Source organism: Oryx dammah, unplaced genomic scaffold (assembly GCF_014754425.2).
Source record: "Oryx dammah isolate SB20612 unplaced genomic scaffold, SCBI_Odam_1.1 HiC_scaffold_22, whole genome shotgun sequence".
Taxonomy (NCBI): domain Eukaryota; kingdom Metazoa; phylum Chordata; class Mammalia; order Artiodactyla; family Bovidae; genus Oryx; species Oryx dammah.
In genome coordinates, this window is record NW_024070206.1 from 16,191,847 (window position 1) to 16,216,852 (window position 25,006).

The following is a 25,006-nucleotide window of genomic DNA, read 5'->3' on the forward strand; positions in this document are numbered from 1 at the left end:
ACCAGTTGTCTCCAAAGTCTAAAGGATATTATGGCCACATGGTCAAAAAATCACTTTTCTTTGTCTGTGGTCATACCTAAAATTTAGACCAGGTAGTGCTCAAATTTGCCCTGATAGCAAGGGCACATTGGCTGATAAAATGTCTCAGCAGGGATTGTCCCTCTGAAGAGATGGAGTCTTATTTTGATCAATCTCAGGCTTTTGGACTATAGGAGAAAGTCCTAGACATGTGGGAACCCACATTTTCTCATCCTGTGGCAATGAAGATCAAACTGTGAGAGACCTATTTTTAGGCCATATTTCTTTGTCATTGCATCATAGATATAGGTCGACCAGTCATTTAAAATCTCCCAAGGAGCTCCCACCCAGGGTGAAACCTTAGAGGAAATACTTCCCATTTTAGCTCCAGCAGTTAGTACCAGGTGTCTGCACACTCAAACTAAAGTAACCAAACCAAACCAAAACCTCACCAGCCTGGCAGTCCCACTTTGAATAAAGCAAACTGCAAAGAGATGCCCAAAAATCAAAAACCAAATGGCACAGGTCCCCCAAAAAGATGACAGAGAGATGCCCAGAAGTCAGAAGCTTGACATCAATCTTTCTTTCCTTTATATTTTATTTATTTTATTTATTTTATTTTTGGCTGTGTTGGGTCTTGGTTACGGCACACAGAATCTTCCTTGCATCATGCTGGCCATTGACCCCCAACCTTGGATGGGATTTAGGATCCTCTAAGACTTGAGAGACTTTGGGTCTTTAAACCTAGCTGTTTCCACATTGTATGTACTATTTCATCTCCACTAGGTATCTTTGACTTTCTTCTCTTTTCTTTGTCTTTCCTTCCTCTCTCCTTTCTTCTTTCCTTCTCTTCCTTCCATGAGTATCCATTGACTACCTTTGAGGTGTCAGTCACTTATACCAAAAATATAAAAAGAAAAGTGATGCAGTCTCTGCCTTCAAGATTCTTACTGTCAAATGGGGGACTGTCTTTGGAGAGCTGTTGAAATAGCTGGAGTGGTTAAACAAGTGGATGAATTAAAAATACATAGAAGAATTAATTAGTAGAATCAGTAGGATTCTTTGGTTAGGATTGATATACTTGTAGGGTAGATAAGATATACACGGACTTCCAAATTTGTAGCTTGGGCAGCTAAAGATGCTATTTACAAAACTGGAAGAGAAAGTGCCTGAGGGGCTTCAAGGAGAACTCATATTCAGGAATTGGTGGGGAAGGGATATAAAGTTGTCTGTAGTTCAGGAATGGGGCAGTAGGAGATGTGGGTATAATGGTAATAGAGTATTTGGATTAAGAAGAGAACTCAGGATGGAATTCTGAAAAGGAAAATTTAAGACATGGAAAAACAAGGCTGAGATTGTAGGGCCGGAGAAATAGGAAAAATACATAAGTGATCATGGTGTCCTGAAATCTTTTGAGTGCAGAATTAACCCATTGTTAATTATCAGTATTCTTCTCTAATTGTCAGCCTTGCAGTAAATGTTTAGTGGGGTTGTTGAAATTACTTTTTCTCAGTGTGTTATATAATCAAAGAGTTTTGAGATTTCTTAGACTGTTAGGGTGTCTAATTTTATTTATTTATTTGACTGCACTACGTGGCTTCTGGCATCTTAGTTCCTCGACCGGGGAGTGAACCCACGCCCTTGGCAGTGAGAGCAAGAAGTCCTAACCACTGGACTGCCATGCCAGGGAATTCCCTAGAATGCCCATTTTAAATGTGATTCATCCTGATGCTTAGAGAACCTGGAATGGACCACCTCATGTTGAAACTTTGGATTCACTTTAGAGTTAAATATATAGTTTTATATGTGAATATATGATTCATCCTTGAAAGTTAAAGTCTTATGGTTCCATTTTAGGACCTGTGGATGGAGTATTTGAACATGGAGCGCATACATTATGAGTTTCAGGAAACCGTTGGTCTGTGGACACAGGCCAAGCTTGAGTCCCATTCTGCACCCTGCAGTTCATCAGTTCAGCTGGACTTCACTGATCCTTTGTTGGGTGAGTTGTATGAGTGAGCATCAGACCCTTTGAATGAGTGAATGACTGGGTGAATGAATGAGTGAGTGTGAATCAGAGCCATTAAATGTTAAGGTTCATATAGTATATCCCTCAGTGAGAATTGCCTTTTTTTTTTTTTTTTAGGAATTCATTGTTAACTTGTCTGCTACTTAGGGTTAGGTTATGCTATGAATGAGAGAAACTCCAAAAACAGTGAGGATGCAAATAAAATAGGGATTTTTTTTGTTTATGTCAAAGAAGTCTGGAAGCAAACAGTTCAGAGCAGTAGCTTTATGACCTGAAAGCCTTTAGGGACCCCTGCTCCTTCTGTCTTTCTGTCTCACTGTTCTAACATCAGGCATCCACATATGGTTCAAGACGGCTGCTTAAACTGTCATATTTGCATTCCATTCAGCAGGTAGGGAAGTGTCTCCCTCTTTTAAGGACCCTTTCAAGAAGCTCCTCATACACTTTCCAGTTACATCTCATTGGCCCAAACTGAGACCCATGGCATGCTACAAGGGAGTTTCCCCACAGTCTAGATTTTGCTGATTATCCCTTTGTGGTATAGTTTAACTTTTTTTTTTTGGGGGGGGGGGGTCTCCTGTATTTCCTGTAAATTGATATTGGGAAAGTGATTAAGTAGTTTGTGATATGTGTTCTCCATGATGCTTTAAACAGACTTTTCAGTTAGCTTAGAACATTTGAAGTACAACCTAGAATTTAATTATTTTGGGTTTGCAGTTTTAAAATTGAGCAGTCTGTCTTTTCTTTCATAAACTCTTTTTCTGTGTATCTGAAACTCTTAACCATACAGATGGATCATATTCCCAGAGTTTCTAAGTTAACTGTTTCTCGCAATGCATTTTTCTAGAGAAACAGTTTTATAAATTGTTAGTTTTCTGTTCTAGGCCACGAAAACTCATTTAACCTGCAAAGTTGATGACGTACTTTATAACAAAAAAGTAGAAAATAATATTTGGAGTCACTTAATCATTTAAATTACTGAATATATTTTTTAAATGTAGGATATATATATAATTGTTGAACAAAATATTGTAATATGTAGTATAATAGAACACTGAAGTGATTCAGAGAAAGGTAAAAATACCTTCTTGATCCAACTCTGCCACTAACAAGCTGTGTGATCAGGAAAAAATAAGAACCTCTCTTGGCTTTTAGTTGACTCATCTGTAAATGAAGGTGCAGAACAATCTTACCTAAAATTTTTCTCTTTTTCTCCCTCCTTTTTCCCTGAAATAAGAGGCTTTTTTTTTGTTTGTTTGTTTGGGTGATAAAAATTATATGAGCTCATTGAGAAAAATTAAACAGTTTAGGAAGGTATAGGGGAAAGTGTAAAAGTTGTCCTCAACCCAGCCATATCAGTTCTCATTTTCTAGTCCTGAAAGTTTGTTAAATGAGAGGAAGAGTTATGTTTATAGATCTGGAGGCTGTTGAATGTCTGTTCATGACCTCCCATCCGTTGTGTTTTCACATTGCCTTAACCCTGCCCTAAAAGGCCGATCGTTTTTCTGAAGGTAAGCTAGTAATGTATCAAGCCCTTAATTTGTTCTAAGCACTGTCTTTGTATGCATTAACTCAGTCTTCCCAACAGCCCTGTGAGGGTTATCTCCACAAAGCTGGTAAGGAGCCTGAGGTGTAGAGTAGTTATGTAATTTGCCCAAGTCACAAAGCTGGGACTTTGAAGAGCAGGCTTCAGAGACCCTGCTCTTCACCATTTACCTTATTTTATTTCTGGCAATCAGTACAGGTTGCAGTTCTAAATAAAAGTAAGACCTAGATTTGTAAACAGTAAGTTTCAGGTTTTTCTCAGGTGAGAGCAGGTTAGGTAATGATTATATTAAACGATTGAACTTGTGATTGGATTGTGATTACAGGAAAAATTTCAGTAGCATGTCATACATAGTTTATTGTATACTTGTGACACCGACTTCTTTTTCTCAAATATGTGGCTTCATAACTTTTTGTCAGTTGTGGTCCAGAGTTGTGATTATAGTTAAATATGGTCTGAATTTTTATTTCTTTTATTTTGTATTTAAAGTATCACTCCTGATTTTTCTTTCATAGTAAGTTATGTTGGGATGGGAAAAGATCCTCTCCACCTCCCCACTCCCATTTTCCTTTAGAATTATGAGCTAATGTTGCTTGAAAGAAATTTGAACATAGGAATCTTACCCAGTGGTGAATATCCTGCCTTATTACATTCTGTGCATAAATTGGTAGTTCTAGTGGAAAAACCCCAGCTATAAGGGACAGTCCTGTACTTGACCTGTTTGGAATGTTAAGTTTCATTTGTTTGGATTACAAACAATACAAGTTTTCTTATGCCAAGTAAAGTCATGGCTATTAAATTTTCTTTAATTTTTCTTAACAAGAATAGAAAGTTGAATGCTATATCTGGAATGAAATCGGAAGTTCAGAGTAGTCCCTTAAGTACTTTGTTGACTTATTGACTTGAAATTCCCTTGACCTTTCCTGGCTTCTATTATATTACATGGCAGCATTTTTCTTCACATTCTTCATGAGCTGTGTGGTATGTGGATAGGGTAGTGAAGAAAAAGGTAGGGAAGATAGGAATTTATTAGACACCTACTGTGTTTCAACTCTCTACTGAGTACAGAAATGTGAACATTTAACTTGGATTGATCAGTATGAGACCATGTGCAATCTAGTGCAAAGTTGCATGGTACAGATTTACCTTGATTTACCTTGATTTATCTTGTGTGGTGCCTGACTTCTTATTTGGACTCATAAATCAGTTTTTGAGTGAATGAATCAATGAATGAATGAATGACTAGTGAAAGTCGTTCAGTCGTGCCTGACTGTGACGCCATGGACAGTCCATGGAATTCCCCAGGCCAGAATGCTAGAGTGGGCAGCTGTTCCCTTCTCCAGGGAATGTTCCCAACCCAGGGATTGAACCCCGGTCTCCTGGATTGCAGGTGGATTCTTTACCAGCTGAGCCACAAGGGAAGCCCATGAATGACTGTATAAGTTCTATAGGAGGTTATGCCCATGTCTTCATTCAATTTAACTCTGCTGTTCTCAGCCCCCCTAATCAAATCTTGGTCTAATATGGTACTTTTCACTCAGCTTCATTCCATAATGCTCATCCCTCTTTCTCGTTTATTTCATGTGGTTGCATTAAACTCTTAACTGGGCTGCTGCTGCTGCTGCTGCTGCTGCTAAGTTGCGTCAGTCGTGTCCAACTCTGTGCGACCCCATAGATGGCAGCCCGCCAGGCTCCCTCGTCCCTGGGATTCTCCAGGCAAGAACACTGGAGTGGGTTGCCATTGCTACCTGCCCCATTTCCCCATTCTACTCTCCAGATGATAGCCACCATCTTTCCAAGCCTTGCTTAGAGTCATTTACGAGATCCCTTTTGCACTGGTGCCAGGTCCAAACACCTTAGCGTGTCATGCAGAGCTGTCTAGGGTAATAATTTAGGATTGTGACTGGTAGCTCTGTAACTATCATCAAGACTTTTTGAGGATAGTAATTCTATTTAATCATACAACATGCTCCCAAGCTTCTAGTTCCTGGTAGAATATTAGTAGGTCAGTGGGTGATCCCTCAGAACTTGCAAATAACAGAAGATAATTTTATTCATTTAGGTCTCTGGTGATTTAAAGAGCTATTCTTCAGATCTTTAGTATTCTTTATGAAGGTAACAGGCTACGTAATTATGTAGTACATTATGACCTAGTAGTAGCCATTATCAGCAAAATGACAATTTTTTTTTCAGCTAAAGAAAGAGTTTTAAGTAACCTGCGGAAGCATGAGGACCCCCAGCCTCCTCTTGTTCTGCACCTGATGAGGCCTCCTGTGCCAGTTATTTCCTCAGCCATGCTCCTGAGTCAGAAGGATGCCACCGAGCTGGTGCGCACAGACCTGAATCTGCTGCAGCAGCAGGCTAGGTAAGACCACACACTCTGCAGGAACATGGTTGTGTGCTTGCTGCTGCGACATCCTGATGAGTAGTGCCTCGAAGGGCTTCCTCGTTAGCCTTCTCACCACGAGGGTAATTTGACCAGACTGACTCAGATGGTTATCTTAGTTAACCAAGTAGTGACAAATCTTTTAACTTCACATGGAAATTATGTGGGTTTTCATGTACTCTATAAATTGTATGTGTTTCTTGTGGCATTTCTGTGTCAGTAGTGCCTGCTAAATTTTTTCTTAGACTTCTCCTGAGGAAACCATATAATATTGGAAAGACTGTGTTCAAAGGGAACAGAATGAGATTTATTATCTTTTGTCACTGCTTTGCTCTCTAAATGTCCAAAGTCTTTTAAAAATTACATAAATACTTGATGGAAGGGTAGGAAATACTCATTTAATATTCTGAGTCCATGGTGGCTACAGAATGATCAGCTGTTTGTTTTAATTCTAGCTTGTGATCATGTGAGGAGGATTGTATGTGTGGAGTAAGTCTGTTTTACTTATGAAGTGAAAGAGTTTATCTTTGCAAAACTCATAGGAATCCATCTATTATTGGTCCTTTTTCCATCGGTTGTTTTTGGTTTATTCGTGTCACGTGTGGTGTTTGCACCACACTGCACAGGCTCCTTGCAGATTACTGAAATAATAGTTAGGACAGTGTTGAAAACTAGCTTATCTGGTCTTCCACATGTCAGTTTGAGTTGCTAATACCTAAGAAGTCACTATGTGAGTGCTCAGTCACTAAATTGTGTCTGACTCTTTTGCAACCCCATGGACTGAAGCTTGCCAGGCTTCTCTGCCCATGTGATTTCCCAGGCGAGAATACTGGAGTGGGTTGCCATTTCCTTCTCTAGGGGATCTTCCTGACCCAGGGCTTGAACCTGTGTCTCTTGCATTGGCAGGTGGATTCTTTACCACTGAGCTACTAGGGGAACCCTTAAGAAGTCATTGGTACTTAAAAAAAAGTTCCCCCTTAGGATGATTAAATTAGCATGAAATTCTCCTTTGTTCTTGTATACTTAAGGGTTCATAAAAAAAAAAAACATTGTTGATATAACACAAATTTTAAATGGAGCTTTGTTTCTAGCTAAAAAGTTGTTATACTTTAACTTCCTTTCTTAACTTTCTTGTTAACCAGTGACTGCCAGGGAGAGGGTTTGGATAAGTCTTAGCACACACTGTTGGTCTCTTGTTACTGTGAGACTCTTGTGTGTTACTGTTCACCGATGCAGGCTGGGAGTGACTGGAAGCCTTTATCACTTATCATAAAGTTTTTCCTAAGACTTTTAAAATAACTTCTCCTGATGATGTTTTTCAGAACTGCAGCTCTTCGGGAATCTCAGCAGGTTGCGCTGGATAGTGAACTGTTGGACACAATGCCCAAGCAGTATGTTAATCGAGAAGAACAAACCACACTACATTTGGAGTGCAGAGGCAGTAGTGGTAAAAAGTGCCAAGGAGCAGCAGTTGTAACAGTTCAAGTAAGACTGAGTTTCCTCATAGTTCAGAGAATTTCATTTGAGTTCCTAATATTGGCATATCATTGAGAAAGACTGAAAGAAATATTTAGTACATCATCCATGTCCCACATTTAATAGTTTTGGGGAGAGTGAAGCTGCCCATACCGGAATGTCCCCTGGAGAAGAGCATGGCAACCCACTCTAGTATTCTTGCCTAGAGAATCTCTTGGACAGAGGAGCCTGGCGGGCCACAGTCCATGGGATCACAGAGTCAGACATGACTTAAGCGATTTAGTACAGCACAAAGCTACACACAAAGCTGATCACTTACTTCCATAAGTGCTGATGAGTCTTTCAGGACAGACAGACAAAAATAAAAGGAAAAGTGGAATCATTGAGATGATTCTAAGAGAGAGGGGCTCCAGCTGGTTTTTAAAAGATTTTGGTGATGATAGTTTGGATTCAGTGAGAAGAATGTGGGAATGGAGTCACTATCTAGGGGTCAGTGGCTCGATCAGTCTGTTTCAGTTGTCTTGGGGAGTAGTGATAGGAATTCACCTTGGAAAGGTTGGAGCTCACATTGGAAAGGATCGTCACCTGGGATCTTCCTGAGTAAAAATGTGTGCTGCAGATAGTGGGGAGTCACTGAAGACAGAGGTAGGAGGGTCGTGTGCAAAGCAGATCACTTGGGTGGAGCTTGTCAACAGACCAAAGTTGGGTCTGTGACATTGTGAAGACTTCAAATGGAAGGTTAGCTTTAGCCACCATGTCATAGCACTTAATTTGTGCAAGGTACTGTCTAAACACTTTATATAACTTATTTTATCCTCACCACAGCACCAAAAGGTGGATATTCTTTTTGTCTGTATTTTTCAGATGAAGAAATACAGGCAAAGAGCAATTAAGTTACATGCCCAAAGTGATGGTGCCAGTGCAGGGCAAAACCAGGAAGGCCCAGGCAGAGTGCATGTTCCTTAGGCAGTGCAGCTTGCTGTTGCTGCAAGTGAATTCAGAATTTCCTGAGCTGGGAAAGAAATGCTTGGAGAGGGGCGCTGGCTGCTGCTTGACTACACTCACACAAAAATAGCCCCTCTTTTTTGTTAGCTTTTACAAATTGGGGGACGTAGTTTTCTTCTGACTTTTGGTTGTCTTTCAAAAGTGTTCCTTCTTTTTGTGCCAGTCCTAACAATTCTAATGTAGCTTTCATCAGTCTCTTCTAGGAGACTATTTTCTCTGAAATGTCTTATTTGAAATAAATTTTATAGTCATATTTTTCATTACTTTCAAAATTCATTTTTGTTTTTTTCCAACATAGTTGTATGCATCTATTAAGAAACGACCTGGAATGTGAGATTCCTAAATATTAAGACAATATCTTTGGCCAGGTGCTTTATGAAGTTACTTTTCTTTCTGTGTGTGTGTGTGTTTCAGTGTGGTTTATTCCTTTGGTTGCTAATGCTTTAGAAAGACTGAGGTAGAGAAGTGTTTAAGAAGGATCACTTGCTAAAATAATAGGAAGAAAAGTTTGCCAGCTGAGGGTGGAGTTTGAATTGGTGGGAAAAAGGTTGAAAATGCATCTGGTTGTAATGAAAAAGGAACCTTTTATTACCACTCTGTGTTTTTACAGATACAGTGTTTTTCCATATTTTGAAATTACACATCTATGTCAGGCTGTTAATTCTGTATAGAGAAGGGAATTCTCCTAAAATGCATTTTTGTAAGTAACTGTTGAGATAAGTACAAAGATATGTTTTTCCAGTTCTGGCTAATAGCTTACTCTTTTAAGATTTGTAAATATTTGCTGTCCCAGCCAAAGAACAAGTCTGACTGTGTGACTTCTTACTAATTTGCAGGGTCTTGTGATGGAAAATACCATCCAGCAGACATGGGAGCTTTAGCTCTAAGCCTACCTGTGACCTTTTTTCTTTTTTAGAAAAAAGGATCATAATCTTGATTGATCTGAATCCTTGAATTGAAATTTATTTTATGACCTTTAGTTTGTTAATTCTGAAATAAAAAGTTACATCTTTTCTAAAATACCTTCAAAGTAATTTTGATTGAAGGGAGATCAGAAAGAAGATGATATATGACAAGAATTAAATGAATATGGTTTAGATTTTGCTTTCACAGACAACACAAAAATATTTATGCTTATTTTCAAAAGTAAAATTGGTAGATGCTAAGATCACTTGAAGAAAGAAGTAAAAAAAATGAGAAAGGATAGAGGAAAAAAGGGGGGATTTTATAGATTCTTAAAGAGTTTGAAAAAATAGCTGTGTTTTGTGGCCATAACCTCATTAGAAATATCCAGGTTTTCTTAAAGCACATTTTAATTTTCTGCTGACCTTTCTTGTTGCCCTGTGAGTTTTCAGTTTGGGAAATCTCATCATTTGGAAAAATCCAGAAGCTTGGGAACTTCCACTGATGGCTCCTAGAAATATCAGTATCAACAGTACTGGTTACTCCAGCCATTATTTTGCCTGATGATGCTGATGTGCCAGGGGCATTAAAAATGTAAAGGCAGAAATCAGCTTTTGCAGTTTGAGGCTTAAGTAGGCTTTCTTTGGAAGGTTATATAGTAATTGCTAATTACAGCTGTCCTGGGCAGTACTTACTGGTCATAATATCTCGGGATTGAAGATAAAATTATTTTTTGCTCCTTGTCTATGGCTGAAAGCAAAGTAGAGGAAAATTGAAGCTCTAGCTGCCATGAAGTTTGGGGATTATGTATGCAAGTCTGTTAGGTTTGCTCTGATTTTTTGTTAAAGATTGTACTTGAATCTAAAGTCACCCATTACACAAATGGATAACTTTAGTTTGTAGGAAGAGAGGTGTTTGTCAGGAAAAGGGAAAGTGAGTTCTGAGGGTTTATGGATTCATCAAGAAACTGTCACTGGGAGAGAGTCTTCCTACAGGAGGTAGATTATATAATTGCATGAAACTGTAGCCCTTATGTATGCGTTTGTCCAGGGAACACTTCATGGGTGTGACTAGTAGTGTTGATCCTGTTTGACATCATTGTCTCATCTGCTGATGCTGTCGTGAGGCCTCTTCTAGTCTCCCTCAATCTGTAGCCCCTTGTTAGTTTCTTCCAGGGCTCCTCTTCATCTGCTCAATGCTTGGATTACTGGTTGTGCTTGGTTCTACTCCTGATCCCCTGCTTCACTGCATTATATGCTGCTTTTTGTCTTCTGTCTGTGCTAGAGTTCTTAGTCTAGGATTTGTGAATGGTCTTTGGTGGGTCAGTGAAGCTCCTGAAAGTGTATACAAAATTTTTTTTCTGGAGACTTCATAGATTCAGCTGATCCTCAATAGTCCATGACCCCTAAAAGGTTAGTCCATTTGTTAATGACCCCTGTTCTGTTTGTCAAGTCCGGAATTCTCTCTTTTGAGTTCCAGGTCTAGACTTCCTGCTTACTTAGCATCCTATCAATGTCCCAATGATACCTCAAACTCTGTAGGTCCCAAACTAATCTCATCTTTATCCTTCAAACCTATTTTTTTTTGTAATTCCACTTACCCTAACCCTCCTCCAGGGGGTCTTCCCAGCCCAGGGATCGAACCCAGCTCTCCTGCACTCCTGTGCTGGCAGGTGGTGTCTTTACCACTGAGTCACTGGCTTCCCTGGGTGATGGTTCTCTAGTACCTAAAAAGAGATGTCTTTTAGGACTCTTCATAATCTGTTCCTGATCTTTTTCTGGCACATCATTTACCCTCTCTCACGCCCTCAACCTTCTGTTTTTGAGCAGCTTGCTCCTTTTCTGTTCTGCAAAGGTGGCATGCACATTTCTTCTGTTCTCGGCCCTGTGCTGTTGTTTGTTCTCCCCGGCTCCTGTCTGCGCTCCTGCTTACCCTTTCCTTCCGTGGTTCAGTCAGCACCTTTGCTTAAGGTCTTTCTGGACTCCTCGAGTCAGACTGAGATACTCCTTCCTCTCATCACAGCTTGGGGAGAAATGCTGTCATAGTCATCTGCTCTTTTTTCCTACCAGACTGCGACCTCTTTGGGAAGTAGAGTTCCTGTCATTATTCGTCTCTGTACCTGTACCACCTAGCACTGCTTTTGGCACATGATAGGTGCTTTTAGCACCCCTGAATCAGTCAGTGAAAGCCACAAGCACAACACTTTCTAGGTTGTATTATAACTTGTTTTGTATTACTACTTCTGTGGCTGTTAAAAGAGTTTGAGTTAGCTGCGGGTCAGGATCTTGTCTTTTTCATGTTTATATTGTCAGTGTCTCAACACAGTCAGTGCCACAGAAAGAATGTGTTTGAAGAAATGAGGATACAAACTCTTCATAATAGTTTCCCTGTAGATATTATTTGACTGTGGAAGACATGGAAATTGGAACTTTTTACTACCAGAAATTGGCAGTCACTTTTGATTCTGCTTAGCTTTGGCCAATTTAATGCTTAATTGGCTAGCTTGATGCTTTCTACAAAATCCCAACTTAAACAACGCACACTTCTACACTTACCTTTTTAAGTGTACAGGCTTCTCCTGGGCTTTCAGTCTTGGAAAGTGGTAAGGATGGTCATACCTCAGTGCATTGCTTTATTTCTCAGCCTGGTATTTCTTATGCCTTGCTTGGGTACTCTCATATCCCAGGTAATCTGCTAGGGACTTTGCATACATTATCTCACTTGAGCTTCACAGAATGAGGAAGATGAAATGGGTTCAGAGAGGCTTGGAAACTTGCCAGAGTCACACAGCTAGTAAGTGGTTCAGTTGGAATCAAGAGTTTTGCTTTTTCCATTCAGTCTTGGGAAATGACTAGGCCATTTGCTTTAGCTGTTTCAGCTTTGATTTCGAAGACAAGTTGATCATGATAGTCAAATCTAATCTGAATTAACATAGTATCCTTTTCTTTTTGTGTTAGTGTGATAGAATTGCTTCTTTTTCAGTGGTTTCATGGGAAATGATTTTTTATTTCAAGTATAAATTTTAAAATTAAAACATATATTTTAAGTGTAATTTTGAATGGCTCTTTTGTAAGGATTTCAAATTATGTCATGAAAATATATTACTGCTTAATGGAATTTTCTGTGAGGGAAAGCCCTGGAAATTTCCAGTTGTCTGCAAATGTTTGAACTATGTATAGCTTGTTTGGGGTATACAGAAGCCAAAGATATTTTATGGCAAGTGGGACGTGCCTCTTCTGTGGTTGCCTCTCTTAACAGAAGCCTCTAATAATTCAGTGATATTCCCTGAGGAAATGGGGTGATTTATAATAGGGTTCCTTTTGTTGTACTTTGGTATTGTGGGGCATGTTTGCTGGACCCAGGATTGATTTATGATCATGTGAAAAATTTGCTCATTTCTAGAAATGAAAGACCTACTGAGGGCCCCACAGTATTGTAACAGCTTGCTGAAGCACATGTTCATGCAACTTTTGGATTTCTTTTTCTACTTAAAATGACTCAAATGGAAGGGCTTCCAACATGCTGCTTTTTGTCTACAGCTTGTAATTGTGAGCTGGTGATCATTCAGTCTCTCTCACCTCCAGTCTAGTAAGAAAAGAAAACTTTTTAACAGAGGTGGGAGCTATGAACAAAAACAGGTAAACTAGGAAATTATGATAATTTGGGGATGTTTTTGTGAGGAAGTCTGAACTTCCTGAACTAATTAATTTCTTTACTCTTTAGCATTAAGTCATTTCTACAATATGGAGTGGTGGTTTTCAAGTTGTAGTCAGAGGGTGCTTTTAGTCTCATCTCTGCATTTCCCTGTTAAGTGAGCCTCTCTTCTTTCCTACTCATTGTCTTTCCATGCCTCTTCATTCTTGCTGTCTTCCTTCCTCCTCTCAGATTCTTTCTTTCCCTCTCTTTGGCTGCTTGCTCTCCAGGTCAGCCAAGGGCCGTGACTCTCAAAGACCCAGTCTAATTGTAGTTGGTGACAAATTTGCCAAAAAGCCAATGCACATATTCTTAACACATTTTGGGCTATTAAACATTGGCTGTTACTTGAAAGATTTGAAATAAAGTATTTGTATTGGTTCATTATGTGGTTTACTGGAAACAGTTTATTGTCTTTAATCTTTTGTTTCTCCAATAATAAAAATAAATCGTGATTATCATTACATTTTCTTGGAGAGGCACTTTTCTGCCTTTTGATTCATGATAACGGCTTATCCTTGAAAAGTTTTGTGAAGATTCTTAACACAACATTGGTGAGCTTTATGGAAGAGTTATTATCATGATCATAAAAGTAGGTGGTCAGCGTATCATCTGTTAAGAGTTGAGCTGCACTGGGCTGCTATGCAAAGCAAAACAAGCAGGACTATTGTACTTTGGGAGCATTTGATCTGGAATTTATGAAAATAAGCCTGGTGGGGATATCACTGTGGTGGTGGCTGAGGCCTGGGTTTGGGAAGGTGCATATAAAGGACAATGTAGCCTTTACTGCTCACCCATATGATTGGGGAAGACCATGTAAAGAGGCTGGAGGGTTTAAAATTCCTGCCTTCTAAATGTTCTGGTCTTGTCAGCATTTCCTGCCAGGCCTGCAAGATAAGTCCCAATTCCCTTGCCAGCTCTGAAGGTCTCGCTAAGACAGGCCCCCTTGCTCCCCAGTCTGATTACATTGCAGTCTTCAGCCCTGACTCCCTACTTGGCTGAGCTCCTCTTTGCTGTCCCTCTCTCCTCCTGTCCCCACAACTGCTACACTGATTCTGTCTTTGGGTTGCAACCTGGGGCTAGGATATTCTCTGCATCTATGCACAGGCCAAAAAGGACATTAAAAATGCACAAACCAAGTAGTTATCACTTAGGTCACCATTCAGTTAATTAGAGAAAGGGATATTAACAACCCCCTCAACTAAGAAAGATATAATCTGAAATAAAGGATTGTTGTTGCTCAATCACTAAGTCATGTCCAACTATTTGCGACCCGATGAACTGTAGCACACCAGGCTTCCCTGTCCTTCACTATTTCCCTGAGTTTGCTCAAGCTCGTGTTCATTGAGTTGGTGATGCCATCCAACCATTTCATTCTCTGTTGCCCTCTTCTCCTGCCCTCAGTCTTTCCCAGTATCAGGGTCTTTTCCAGTGAGTTGGCTCTTTGCATCAGGTGGCCAAAGTATTGGAACTTCAGCATCAGTCCTTCCAATAAATATTCAGGGTTGATTTCCATTAGGATTGACTGGTTTGATCTCCTTGCTATCGAAGGGACTCTCAAGAGTCTTGTCTCGAGAGCACCATAGTTTGAAAACATCAGTTCTTCAGCACTCAGCCTTTTTTATGGTCCAGCTCTCACATCTGTACACAACTATTGGAAAAACCAGTTAGCTTTGACTATACCAACCTTTGTCAGCAAAGTGATGTCTCTCTGCTTTGTAATACACTGTCTAGGTTTGTCACAGCTTTACTTCCAAGGAGCAAGTGTCTTTTAATTTCATGGCTGCAGTCACCATCTGCAGTGATTTTGGAGCCCAAGAAAATAAAATCTGCTGTTGTTTCCATTTTTTCCCCATCTATCTGCTATGAAGTGAAGGGACCAGATGCCATAATCTTAGTTTTTTGAATGTTGAATTTTCGGCCAGTTTTTTCACTCTCTTCTTTCACACCCATCAAGAGGCTCTTTAGTTCTTCTTCATTTTCTGCCGTTAGAGTGGTATCATCTGCATATCTCAAGTTGTTGATATTTCACCTGGCAGTCTGAATTCCAGCTTGTGATTCATCCAGCCTGGCACTTCCCCTGATGTACTCTGCATATAAGTTAAACAAGCAGAGTGACAACATACAGCCTTGATGTACTCATTTCACAATTTTGAACCAGTCCATTGTTCCATGTCTGGTTCTAGCTCTTGCTTCTTGAGCTGCATACAGGTTTCTTAGGAGGCATGGTAAGGTGGTCTTAGGAGGCATGGTAGGGTGGTCTGGTATTCCCATGTCTTTAAGGTTTTTCCAGTTTGTTGTGATTCATGTAGTCAGAGGCTTTAGTGTAGTCAGTGAAGCAGAAGTAGATGTTTCTCTGAAATTCCCTTGCTTTTGCCGTGATGCAATGGATGTTGGCTGTTTTATCTCTGGTTCCTCTGCCTTTTCTAAATCCAGCTTGTACATCTGGAAGTTCTCAGTTCATGTACTGCTGAAACCTGACTTGATGGATTTTGAGCATTACCTTGCTAGCATGTGAAATGAGTGCAGTTGTGTGGTAGTTAGAGCATTCTTTGGCATTTCCCTTCTTTGGATTGGGATGAAAACTGACTTTTTCAGTCCTGTGGCCTCTAAGTTTTCCAATTTTGCTGGCATATTGAGTGCAACACTTTAACAGCATCATCTTTTAGGATTTGAACTAGATCAGCTGGAATTCTGTCAACTCCACTAGCTTTATACTTCCTAAGACCCACTTGACTTCAGCTGCAGGATATCTGGCTCTAGGTGAGTGATCACGCTATCATGGTTATCCAGGTCATTAAAACCTTTTTTGTACAGTTCTTTTTGTTTTTCATTATTTATTTCTTTTTAAGTTTTTTTAAATATAAATTTATTTATTTTAATTGGAGGTTAATTACTTTACAGTATTGTATTGGTTTTGCCATACTTCAGCATGTATCTGTCACAGGTATACATGTGTTCCCCATCCTGAACCCCCCTTCCTCCTCCCTCCCCGTACCATCCCTCTGGGTCGTCCCAGTGCACCAGCCCCAAGCATCCAGTATCATGCATCGAACCTGGACTGGCAATTCGTTTCATATATGATATTATACATGTTTCAATGCTATTCTCCCAAATCATCCCACCCTCTCCCTCTCCCACAGAGTCCAAAAGACTGGTCTATACATCTGTGTCTCTTTTGTTGTCTCGCATACAGGGTTATCGTTACCATCTTTCTAAATTCCATATATATATGCGTTAGTATGCTGTACTGGTGTTTTTCTTTCTGGCTTACTTCACTCTGTGTAATAGGCTCCAGTTTCATCCACCTCATTAGAACTGATTCAACTGTATTCTTTTTAATGGCTGAGTAATACTCCATTGTGTATATGTACCACAGCTTTCTTATCCATTCATCTGCTGTTGGACATCTAGGTTGCTTCCATGTCCTGGCTATTATAAACAGTGCTGCGATGAACACTGGGGTACATGTGTCTCTTTCAATTCTGGTTTCCTCGGTGTGTATGCCCAGCAGTGGGATTGCTGAGTCATAAGGCAGTTCTATCTGCAATTTTTTAAGGAATCTCGACACTGTTCTCCATAGTGGCTGTACTAGTTTGCATTCCCACCAACAGTGTAAGAGGGTTCCCTTTTCTCCACACCCTCTCCAGCATTTATTACTTGTAGACTTTTGAATCGCAGCCATTCTGACTGGCATGAAATGGTACCTCATTGTGGTTTTGATTTGCATTTCTCTGATAATGAGTGATATTGAGCATCTTTTCATGTGTTTGTTAGCCATCTGTATGTCTTCTTTAGAGAAATGTCTATTTAGTTCTTTGGCCCATTTTTTGATTGGGTCATTTATTTTTTTGGAATTGAGCTGCAGGAGTTGCTTATATATTTTTGAGATTATTTGTTTGTCAGTTGCTTCATTTGCTATTATTTTTTCCTATTCTGAAGGCTGTCTTTTCACCTTGCTTATAGTTTCCTTTGTTGTGCAGAAGCTTTTAAGTTTAATTAGGTCCCATTTGTTTATTTTTCCTTTGATTTCCAATATTCTGGGAGGTGGGTCATAGAGGATCTTGCTGTGATTTATGTCGGAGAGTGTTCTGCCTATGTTCTCCTCTAGGAGTTTTATAGTTTCTGGTCTTACATTTAGATCTTTAATCCGTTTTGAGTTTATTTTCGTGTATGGTGTTAGAAAGTGTTCTAGTTTAATTCTTTTACAAGTGGTTGACCAGTTTTCCCAGCACCACTTGTTAAAGAGATTGTCTTTTCTCCATTGTATATTCTTGCCTCCTTTGTCAAACACAAGGTGTCCATAGGTGCGTGGATTTATCTCTGTACAGTTCTTCTGTGTATTCTTGCCACCTCTTCTTAGTCTTTTCTGCTTCTGTTAGGTCCTTGCAATTTCTGTCCTTTATTGGGCCCATCTTTGCATGAAGTGTTCCTTTGATATCTCCAGTGTTCTTGAGATTTCTACTGTTTCCCATTCTGTTGTTTTCCTCTATGTCTTTGCATTGATCACTGAGGAATGCTTTCTTATCTCTCCTTGCTATTCTCTGAAATTCTGCACTCAGTTGGGTATATCTTTTCCTTTCTCCTTTGCCTTTCACTTCTCTTCTCTTCTCAGCTATTTGTAAGGCCTCCTCAAGACAACCATTTTGCTCTCTTTCAGTTCTTTTTCTTTGGGATGGTTTTGGTCACCACCATCTGTACAGTGTTATGAACCTCTGTCCGTAGTTCTTCAGGCACCCTGTCTATCAGATCTAATCCCTTGAATCTGTTTGTCACTTCCATTGTATAATCATGAGGGATTTGATTTAGGCATGGCCTAGTAGTTTTCCCTATTTTCTTCAATTTAAGTCTGAATTTTACAATAGGAATCATGATCTGAGCCACAGTCAGCCCCAGGTCTTGTTTTTACTGATTGTATAAAGCTTCTCCATCTTCAGCTACAAAGATTATAATTAATCCAATTTCAGTATTGACCATCTGGTATTGTCTATGTATGCCAGTATGTTCTTTTGGCAAAGAGAACTCTGTTAGCCTTTGCCCGCTTCATTTTGTACTCCAAGGTCAAACTTGCCCCAGATATCTCTTGACTTCTTACTTTTGCACTCCAATCTCTATGATGAAAAGGATATCGTTTTTTCTGTTAGTTCTAGAACGTCTTGAAGGTCTTCATAGAACTGTTCGATTTCAGCTTCTTCAGCTTTAGGGGTTGGGGCATGAAAAGTGAAAGTGGAAAGTGAAAGTCACTCAGTCGTTTCTGATTCTTTGAGACCCTATGGACTGTAGCCCTCCATGCTCTTCTGTCCATGGAATTCTCCAGGCCAGAATACTGGAGTGGGTAGCCGTTCCCTTCTCCAGGGGATCATCCCAACCCAGGGATTGAACCCAGGTCTCCTGCATAGCGGGCAGATTCTTTACCAGCTGATCCACCAGGGAAGCCCAAGAATACTACAGTGGGTAGCATATCCCTTTTCCAGTGGATCTTCCTGACTGAGGAATTGAACAGGGGTCTCCTGCATTGCAAGCAGATTCTTTACCAGCTGAGTTACCAGGGTTGGGGCATAGACATTGATTACTGTGATGCTGAATTGTTTGTCTTGGAAAGGAACCAAGATCATTTTGTCATTTCTGAGATTGCCCCCAAGTATTGCATTCTGGACTCTTGTTGACTTGTAAGGGCTACTCTTTTTTTTCCAAGGGATTCTTGCCCACAGTAGTAGATATCATGGTCATCTAAATTAAATTTGTCCATTTGCATCCATTTTAGTTCACTGATTCCTAAAATGTCAGTGTTCACTCTTGCCTTTGCCTTCTTGACCACATCCAGTTTACCTTGATTCATGGACCTAACATGCCAGGTTTCTATGCGATATTGTTTTTTACAGCATTGGACTTTACTTTCACCACCAGACACATCATCCACAACTGGACATCAGTTCTACTTTGGCTCACCCTTTCATTCTTTCTAGTTATTTCTCTGTTCTTTCCCAGTAGCATTGTTGTTGTGCAGTTGCTAAGTCATATGTGATTCTTAGCAACCCCATGACTGCAGCTTTCCAGGCCTCCCTGTCCCTTGCCATCTCCTAGAGTTCGCCCAGATTCATGTGCCTTGAATCAATGATACCATCCCACCATGTCATCCTCTGTCACCCCCTTCTCCTCCTGCCCTTAATCTTTCCCAGCATCAGTGTCTTTTCTAATGAGTCGGCTCTTTGCATCAGGTGGCTAAAGAATAGGACCTTCAGCTTTAACACCGGTCATTTCAATAAATATTCAGGGTTGATTTCCCTTAGGATTGACTGGTTGATCTCCTTGCTGTCCGAGGGACTCTCAAAAGCCTTCTCCACCACCAGAATTTGAAAGCATCAGTTCGTCAGTGATCAGCCTTCTTTGTGGTCCAACTCTCACATCTGGACATGACTACCATGGACAAACCATAGCTCCGACTATACAGACCTTTGTTGGCAAGTGATGTCTTTGCTTTTTAATATACTGCCTAGGTTTGTCATAGCCTTTATTCCGAGAAGTAAGCATCTTCTAATTCCATGGCTACAGTCACCATCTGTGGTGATTTTGGAGCCCAAGAAGAGGAAATCTGTCACTGCTTCCACTATTCCCCCTTCTGTTTGTCATGAAGTGATGGGACCAGATTTCCAATGTACCCTAGTAGCATATTGGACACCTGCTGACCTGGGGGTCTTATCTTATCTTTTTGCCCTTTCATACTGTTTCTGGGATTCTCAAGATAAGAATACTGAAGTGGTTTGCCAATCCCTTCTCCAGTAGACCATCTTTTTCTGAACTCTCCATCATGTCCAGTCTATCTTGGGTGGCCCTGCCCCGCATGGCTCATTGCTTCATTGAGTTACACAAGGCTGGATCCATGTGACCATTTTGGTTAGTTTTCTATGATTGTGGTTTTCATTCTGGGAGCCATGGGATTGTAGTTCTTGCTTTTTCTGTCTGCCCTCTGATGGATGAGGATAAGAGGCTTGTGCAAACCTCCTGATGGGAGGGACTGGCTGTGGGTAAAACTGAATCTTGGTGTGGTGAGCAGGGTCATGTTCTGTAAATCTTTAATCCAGTTTTCTACTTACGGGTGGAGCTATGCTCCCTCCCTGTTAGTTGTTTGGCCTGAGGTGGCCCAGGCTCTATGGTAGGGCTGGAGTTGTCTTCCAAAAGGACTTAATGTGACACAAGCTTTCCAGAACTGCTGCTGCCAGTGCCCCTGTCCCTGTGGCAGTCCATTGTTGACCAGCACTTCCACACAAGATCCTCAAACACTCACAGGCAGGTCTGGCTAAGTCTGTGGGGTTCACTGCCCCTTTACCCTGCGTCCTGGTGTGCACAAGTATTTGTGCCCTCCAAGAGTCTCTGGAGGGTGTGGGGTTTGATTTAAATGTGATTGCATCCCTCCTACATTGCCACTTTTCCTTTGTTCTTTGACATGGAGTATCTTTTTTTTGGTAAATTCTAAAATACTCCTGTCCGTGATGGGTCAGTAGCTAGTTGCAATTTGGTGTTCTTGCAGAAGATGAGCACATGTCCTTCTACTCTACCATCTTGATAGGATAGTTCTAAAAAGTTGAAATAACTTTAGTTATTTTTTAAAACCTCGATAAATTCTTATTTTTCACATCTTTGCTGAGAATCAGTAAAACTCTATCAAAAGACCAGATTTCAAGAACCACTGAATTAGTCAATTGCTCCTTCCTCAGCATGCAACTGATTTGGTCATTTCTCATATTTTATCTTATTTTTGGTGTTTCTTTTATAAATATATATCTTTTCTTCTTCCAGTTGTTTTATTAACAGATTTGTGTCCTCCTGTTTTTATGGTTTTGCGCAGATGAGACCTGCAGCCCCAGTGTCAAATTATGTGTGCTTCTGGATCGGGAGCTCTGGGGAGGGATGGTCCACAGAAGGGGGTTTGATGTGCCTCCAGAAAAGCCCGAGTGGTGGAAGCCATTGCATTTATTTTTGATGAGAATTGGAGCATTGAAGTGGCATAGAATGTAGCCGACCAAAAAAAGCTCTGAACCGGCAACAAACTAATTCAAGTTTGATTCTTCATGAAAAGCTTGAGATTCTTAAATAGTTTTCTTGACATTTTTTCCCCCATCCTCCTCAGGTTCAACTGAGAATTTTGAATTACAGTATTAGTTGTAATAATATTCTCTCTGACAAATACCCAGGATATTTGTAATAAAGTGTCTGCTCTGGAAACCTGTAGGGGCAAATAAATCTGTTGACCACTCTAATTTTTCTTAGTTTGAAGGTATGCATAAGAATGAAGCAATAAGCCAACAGCTTCATGTTTTGCGAAAAGAAGTGAAGCAGTTGCAAGCAGAAGCTGCTAAACCACCATCACTTAATATTGTGGAGGCTGCTGTGCATGCTGAAAACTTGATTACGTAAGTTTTGAGGGCGCTATAATTTAAAATACTAGTTAGTTATTACTGCTAGCAATCATACTTGCTACTATCCCCCCAGTCACCTACTAGTTAACTAGTACAGGAATTAGCAGCCTTTGGACCAAATCCGACCTGCCGTCTATTTTTATAAGTAAAGTTTTATTGTGATGTAACCATGCCCATGTACTTATTTAATGTGTATGGCTTTTATGTTCCAATGGCGGAATTGAATGTTATGACAATTTATAGCCCATAAAGCATAAAATATTTACTGGCTGTCTCTTTATAGAATAATTTTGCTGACCCTTGAATTAGGAGGTTATACATTACATTAGAATTTAACCTAGAGAGATTGAGTGCTTAAGCTTTATATTAAAGGCACATTTACTCAGGAAATCATCCTCATCATTTCAGATTACTGAGCAAAGTTTGCAGTGGAATTGCTCAGGGCTCACAAGGGTAGTTGCTGGCTTGCATCTGACCATCCATGCTGGTTTCTTCTGGAGCTCAAAGCCACCAGGATATTACCTGGGAAAGGAGAAGTTGACTCACCAGCAGCAAATCCCCCTGTAGATTAGGATGGTGGTGTGGACGGGGACGTTGAGACCTTGTGGGTTAGATTGGAAGGGTCTGGGAAGGAGGAGGAGATAAGGTGAACAAGAGGTTGCTGTTTCTTTTTCTAGAAAAGAAACTCAAAACAGTAAGAATTAGAAGAGATATCTTTTATATTAGTATCTTATTCTATACAAAAATCTTTTTCTTCAACCTAAGTCATTGTTTTAGATTTTAAAATTTAGAGAAATCAAGGTTCTTATTTTTAAAAACATGTATTTATATAATATACAACATTGAGTAATATTTGGATTAATTGGATAATTTGGAAAAATTGGATGTAAAATTGTGGATTACATACAACTATGAAAATATTTAATGTTAATAAAGGCTGATTTTCCTTCCTCCAGGAGGACATAAAATCATTTCTGTGTATTGGAAATAAGTTGTTGGGCTTCTCTGGTGGCTCAGGCAATAAAGAATCTGCCTGCAATGCAGGAGACCCAGGTTCGATCCCTGAGTTGAGTAGATTCTCTGGAGAAGGGAATGGCTGTCCACTCCAATATTCTTGCCTGGAGAATTCCATGGATAGAGGAGCCTGGTGGGCTGCAGTCCATGGGGTCAAAAAGAGCTGGACATGACTGAGTGACTAGCACACTTTGACTTTGATGTATGAAAATACTTAATGTTAATAAAGGCTAATCCCCCCACCCTCACCCCAGGAGGACATAAAATCATTTCTGTGTGTTGAAAATAAGTTGTTGGGACAAGTTGTAAGCTATCCTGTGAAATATTTCTAAAGTGACATTTGTGTGGGGATATTGATGAGAAATGAGAGTATCAGAGAAACACCATGGGTCTGAATTCTCTTACTCTAGACCGGTAGCCTTACCAGTGTTTTCCCACAGGGCCTTAGTGAATGCCTACCAGTCGCAGCCCACCCCTGGGGTTCAGAAGATTGGTATCAGTCTCTTCTTTACTGTTGTGGATTATGTCAGTGATGAGACCCAGCGTCATCCTCCCACAAGGCAGTTCTTTACTTCATGCATTGAGATCTTGGGACAGGTAAGGTTATCCTGTGTTTTTAGCCTTATTTACATATGATGAGTCCCTGCAGTGGCCTCTTAGATATAATCAGAGTTGACTCCACACTTACAGGTTCAGAGTCTTAACCTAAGTCAGAAGCCCCTTTGAATTGTTGACTTCTGAAGATGTGGTTAGAATTGCCAGTATGGAATTCTGCTTTTCAGAAAGAGATGTTAAAAAAAAAAAAAAAGAAAGAGATGTTAAATTATTAGTATATGAAAGTCTCCAGGGAGATATCAAATTGTATTGTATGCTGTTGGTGTTAATAATAGTATTACTGAGAGTATTGTTTATAAAATGCCTTTTGATTCATTATTTTATTTCATCCTTACAATGACTCTGTGTGATTGATAGCATTTCAGTGTTAAAGGTTTAGTCTCTTAAAGATTGAGTGACTTGCCTAAGAAATACAGCTGGTGAGCCCCGGAGGCAAGAGGGACCCCAGGTCTTCTGACTCAACATTCAGTGCTTGCTCCACCTCTCCACTGCTGCCTCTCAGTTGCTACTCACAATTTATCTACTTGACTTAACTCTTAAATATATGGATATATAAAAAGGACAAGGGCAGTGAATCCATGCAGATTTATGAAATGTGTCATTAAAGCAAGGAATGCCACTTGCTGGAAAATATAGAAATACTACCATGTACCTTCCTTCAGATTCAATTAAATGAGTGGTTATTTATTGGATACTTTCAGGGGAGGTGATGCTGAGCAGATATTAAAATAGATTTTTTGGAAATGTTTTTCCTAATTATGAAATTGATGAGTGCTTATTATAAGCAATACAGACAGTGTAAAAAAGTATAAAGTAGAGAAATTTTCTTATAATCCTAATCTCCTGGAGATACTGGTTACATAGCTAACATTTCGTTATAGTTGATCTTGTGTGTCTCTGAGGTCTATTGGTATCTGTGTGTATGTGTAAAAATGATATATCATTCTTATATATAGATATAGAGATAAGGATACACACTTAAAAGCTAGCATATGCTATTTTTTTATTCAAACACATTTTAGACCTTATTCCTTGATAATAAATAAAAACCTGTATCATGGTATTTAATATATAGTGTTCCATGGTACAGATATATTGTAATGTATTGAGCCAGTGCTCTCTGGATGAATATTTAGGTAAGTTGGTTGTTTTGCTGCTGTAAGCCTGAACTAAATATTCTTACATGCCTTTGTGAAATTATTAGACTGATTTTCCTAGGATAATTTCTTAGAAGTGTGATCACTATGTCAAAAGGACTGGGAAGTTTATGCCTATTTACATTGTAATAACAGCGTTCAATTTATTATTCTCCATGTTAGAACTAACATTAGGACTGATCATTCTTTTTAGGTCTTGCTAATCTAATAACAGAAGTGGTGCTTTGTGATTATTTTAAGTTGTATTTCTTTAAGTACTAGTTCAATTGTGTGATTTTTCAAATGATTTAATAATTTTTTGTGAGTTTTCTGGTTTTTGTTTTTTGCGCATTTTCTGCTGGGAAGTTTCTTGCTTTTTGATTGCTTTGAAGAGCTCCTCAGACTGTTAACCTGGTGTCTGGAACGTGTTATAATTTTTCTACTTTGTCGTTTTTCTATAATTTTATGATTCTTTTTGCCATATAGAAGTCAAAATTTTTATGTATTCACATCTATCAGTCTTATCCTTTATTATTTCTGTCTCTGATCAAATTTATCAAAGCTTTACTAACTCTGAAATTAAATATCAGCTTATATTCTAATACTCTTAAACATTAGAACAATTTAAAACAAGGTGTATATTAATTATGAAAGTTAGCTTTTTAAAAGTATTTAAAGCATATTTCAATAAAATCTGTAACCTAGAATCTTTTGTTTTTCTTTTTCTTGACATAGTGCAGAATCACTTTAGATATTTAGTAATCATGG

The 25,006-nt window shown here is 39.5% G+C and overlaps 1 protein-coding gene across 2 annotated transcripts in view; it reads left to right on the plus strand.

The window, feature by feature from the left end:
• The window catches only part of EPG5 (ectopic P-granules autophagy protein 5 homolog), a 129,632-nt gene that overhangs the window by 64,454 nt on the left and 40,172 nt on the right, over nt 1–25,006 (plus strand). For both annotated transcript variants that reach the window (XM_040264562.1, XM_040264563.1), the window contains exons 25-29: nt 1,876–2,020; nt 5,787–5,958; nt 7,302–7,464; nt 21,325–21,467; nt 22,928–23,084. In XM_040264562.1, the coding sequence (XP_040120496.1) occupies nt 1,876–2,020; nt 5,787–5,958; nt 7,302–7,464; nt 21,325–21,467; nt 22,928–23,084 (780 nt within the window). The remainder of the gene's footprint in view (nt 1–1,875; nt 2,021–5,786; nt 5,959–7,301; nt 7,465–21,324; nt 21,468–22,927; nt 23,085–25,006) is intronic.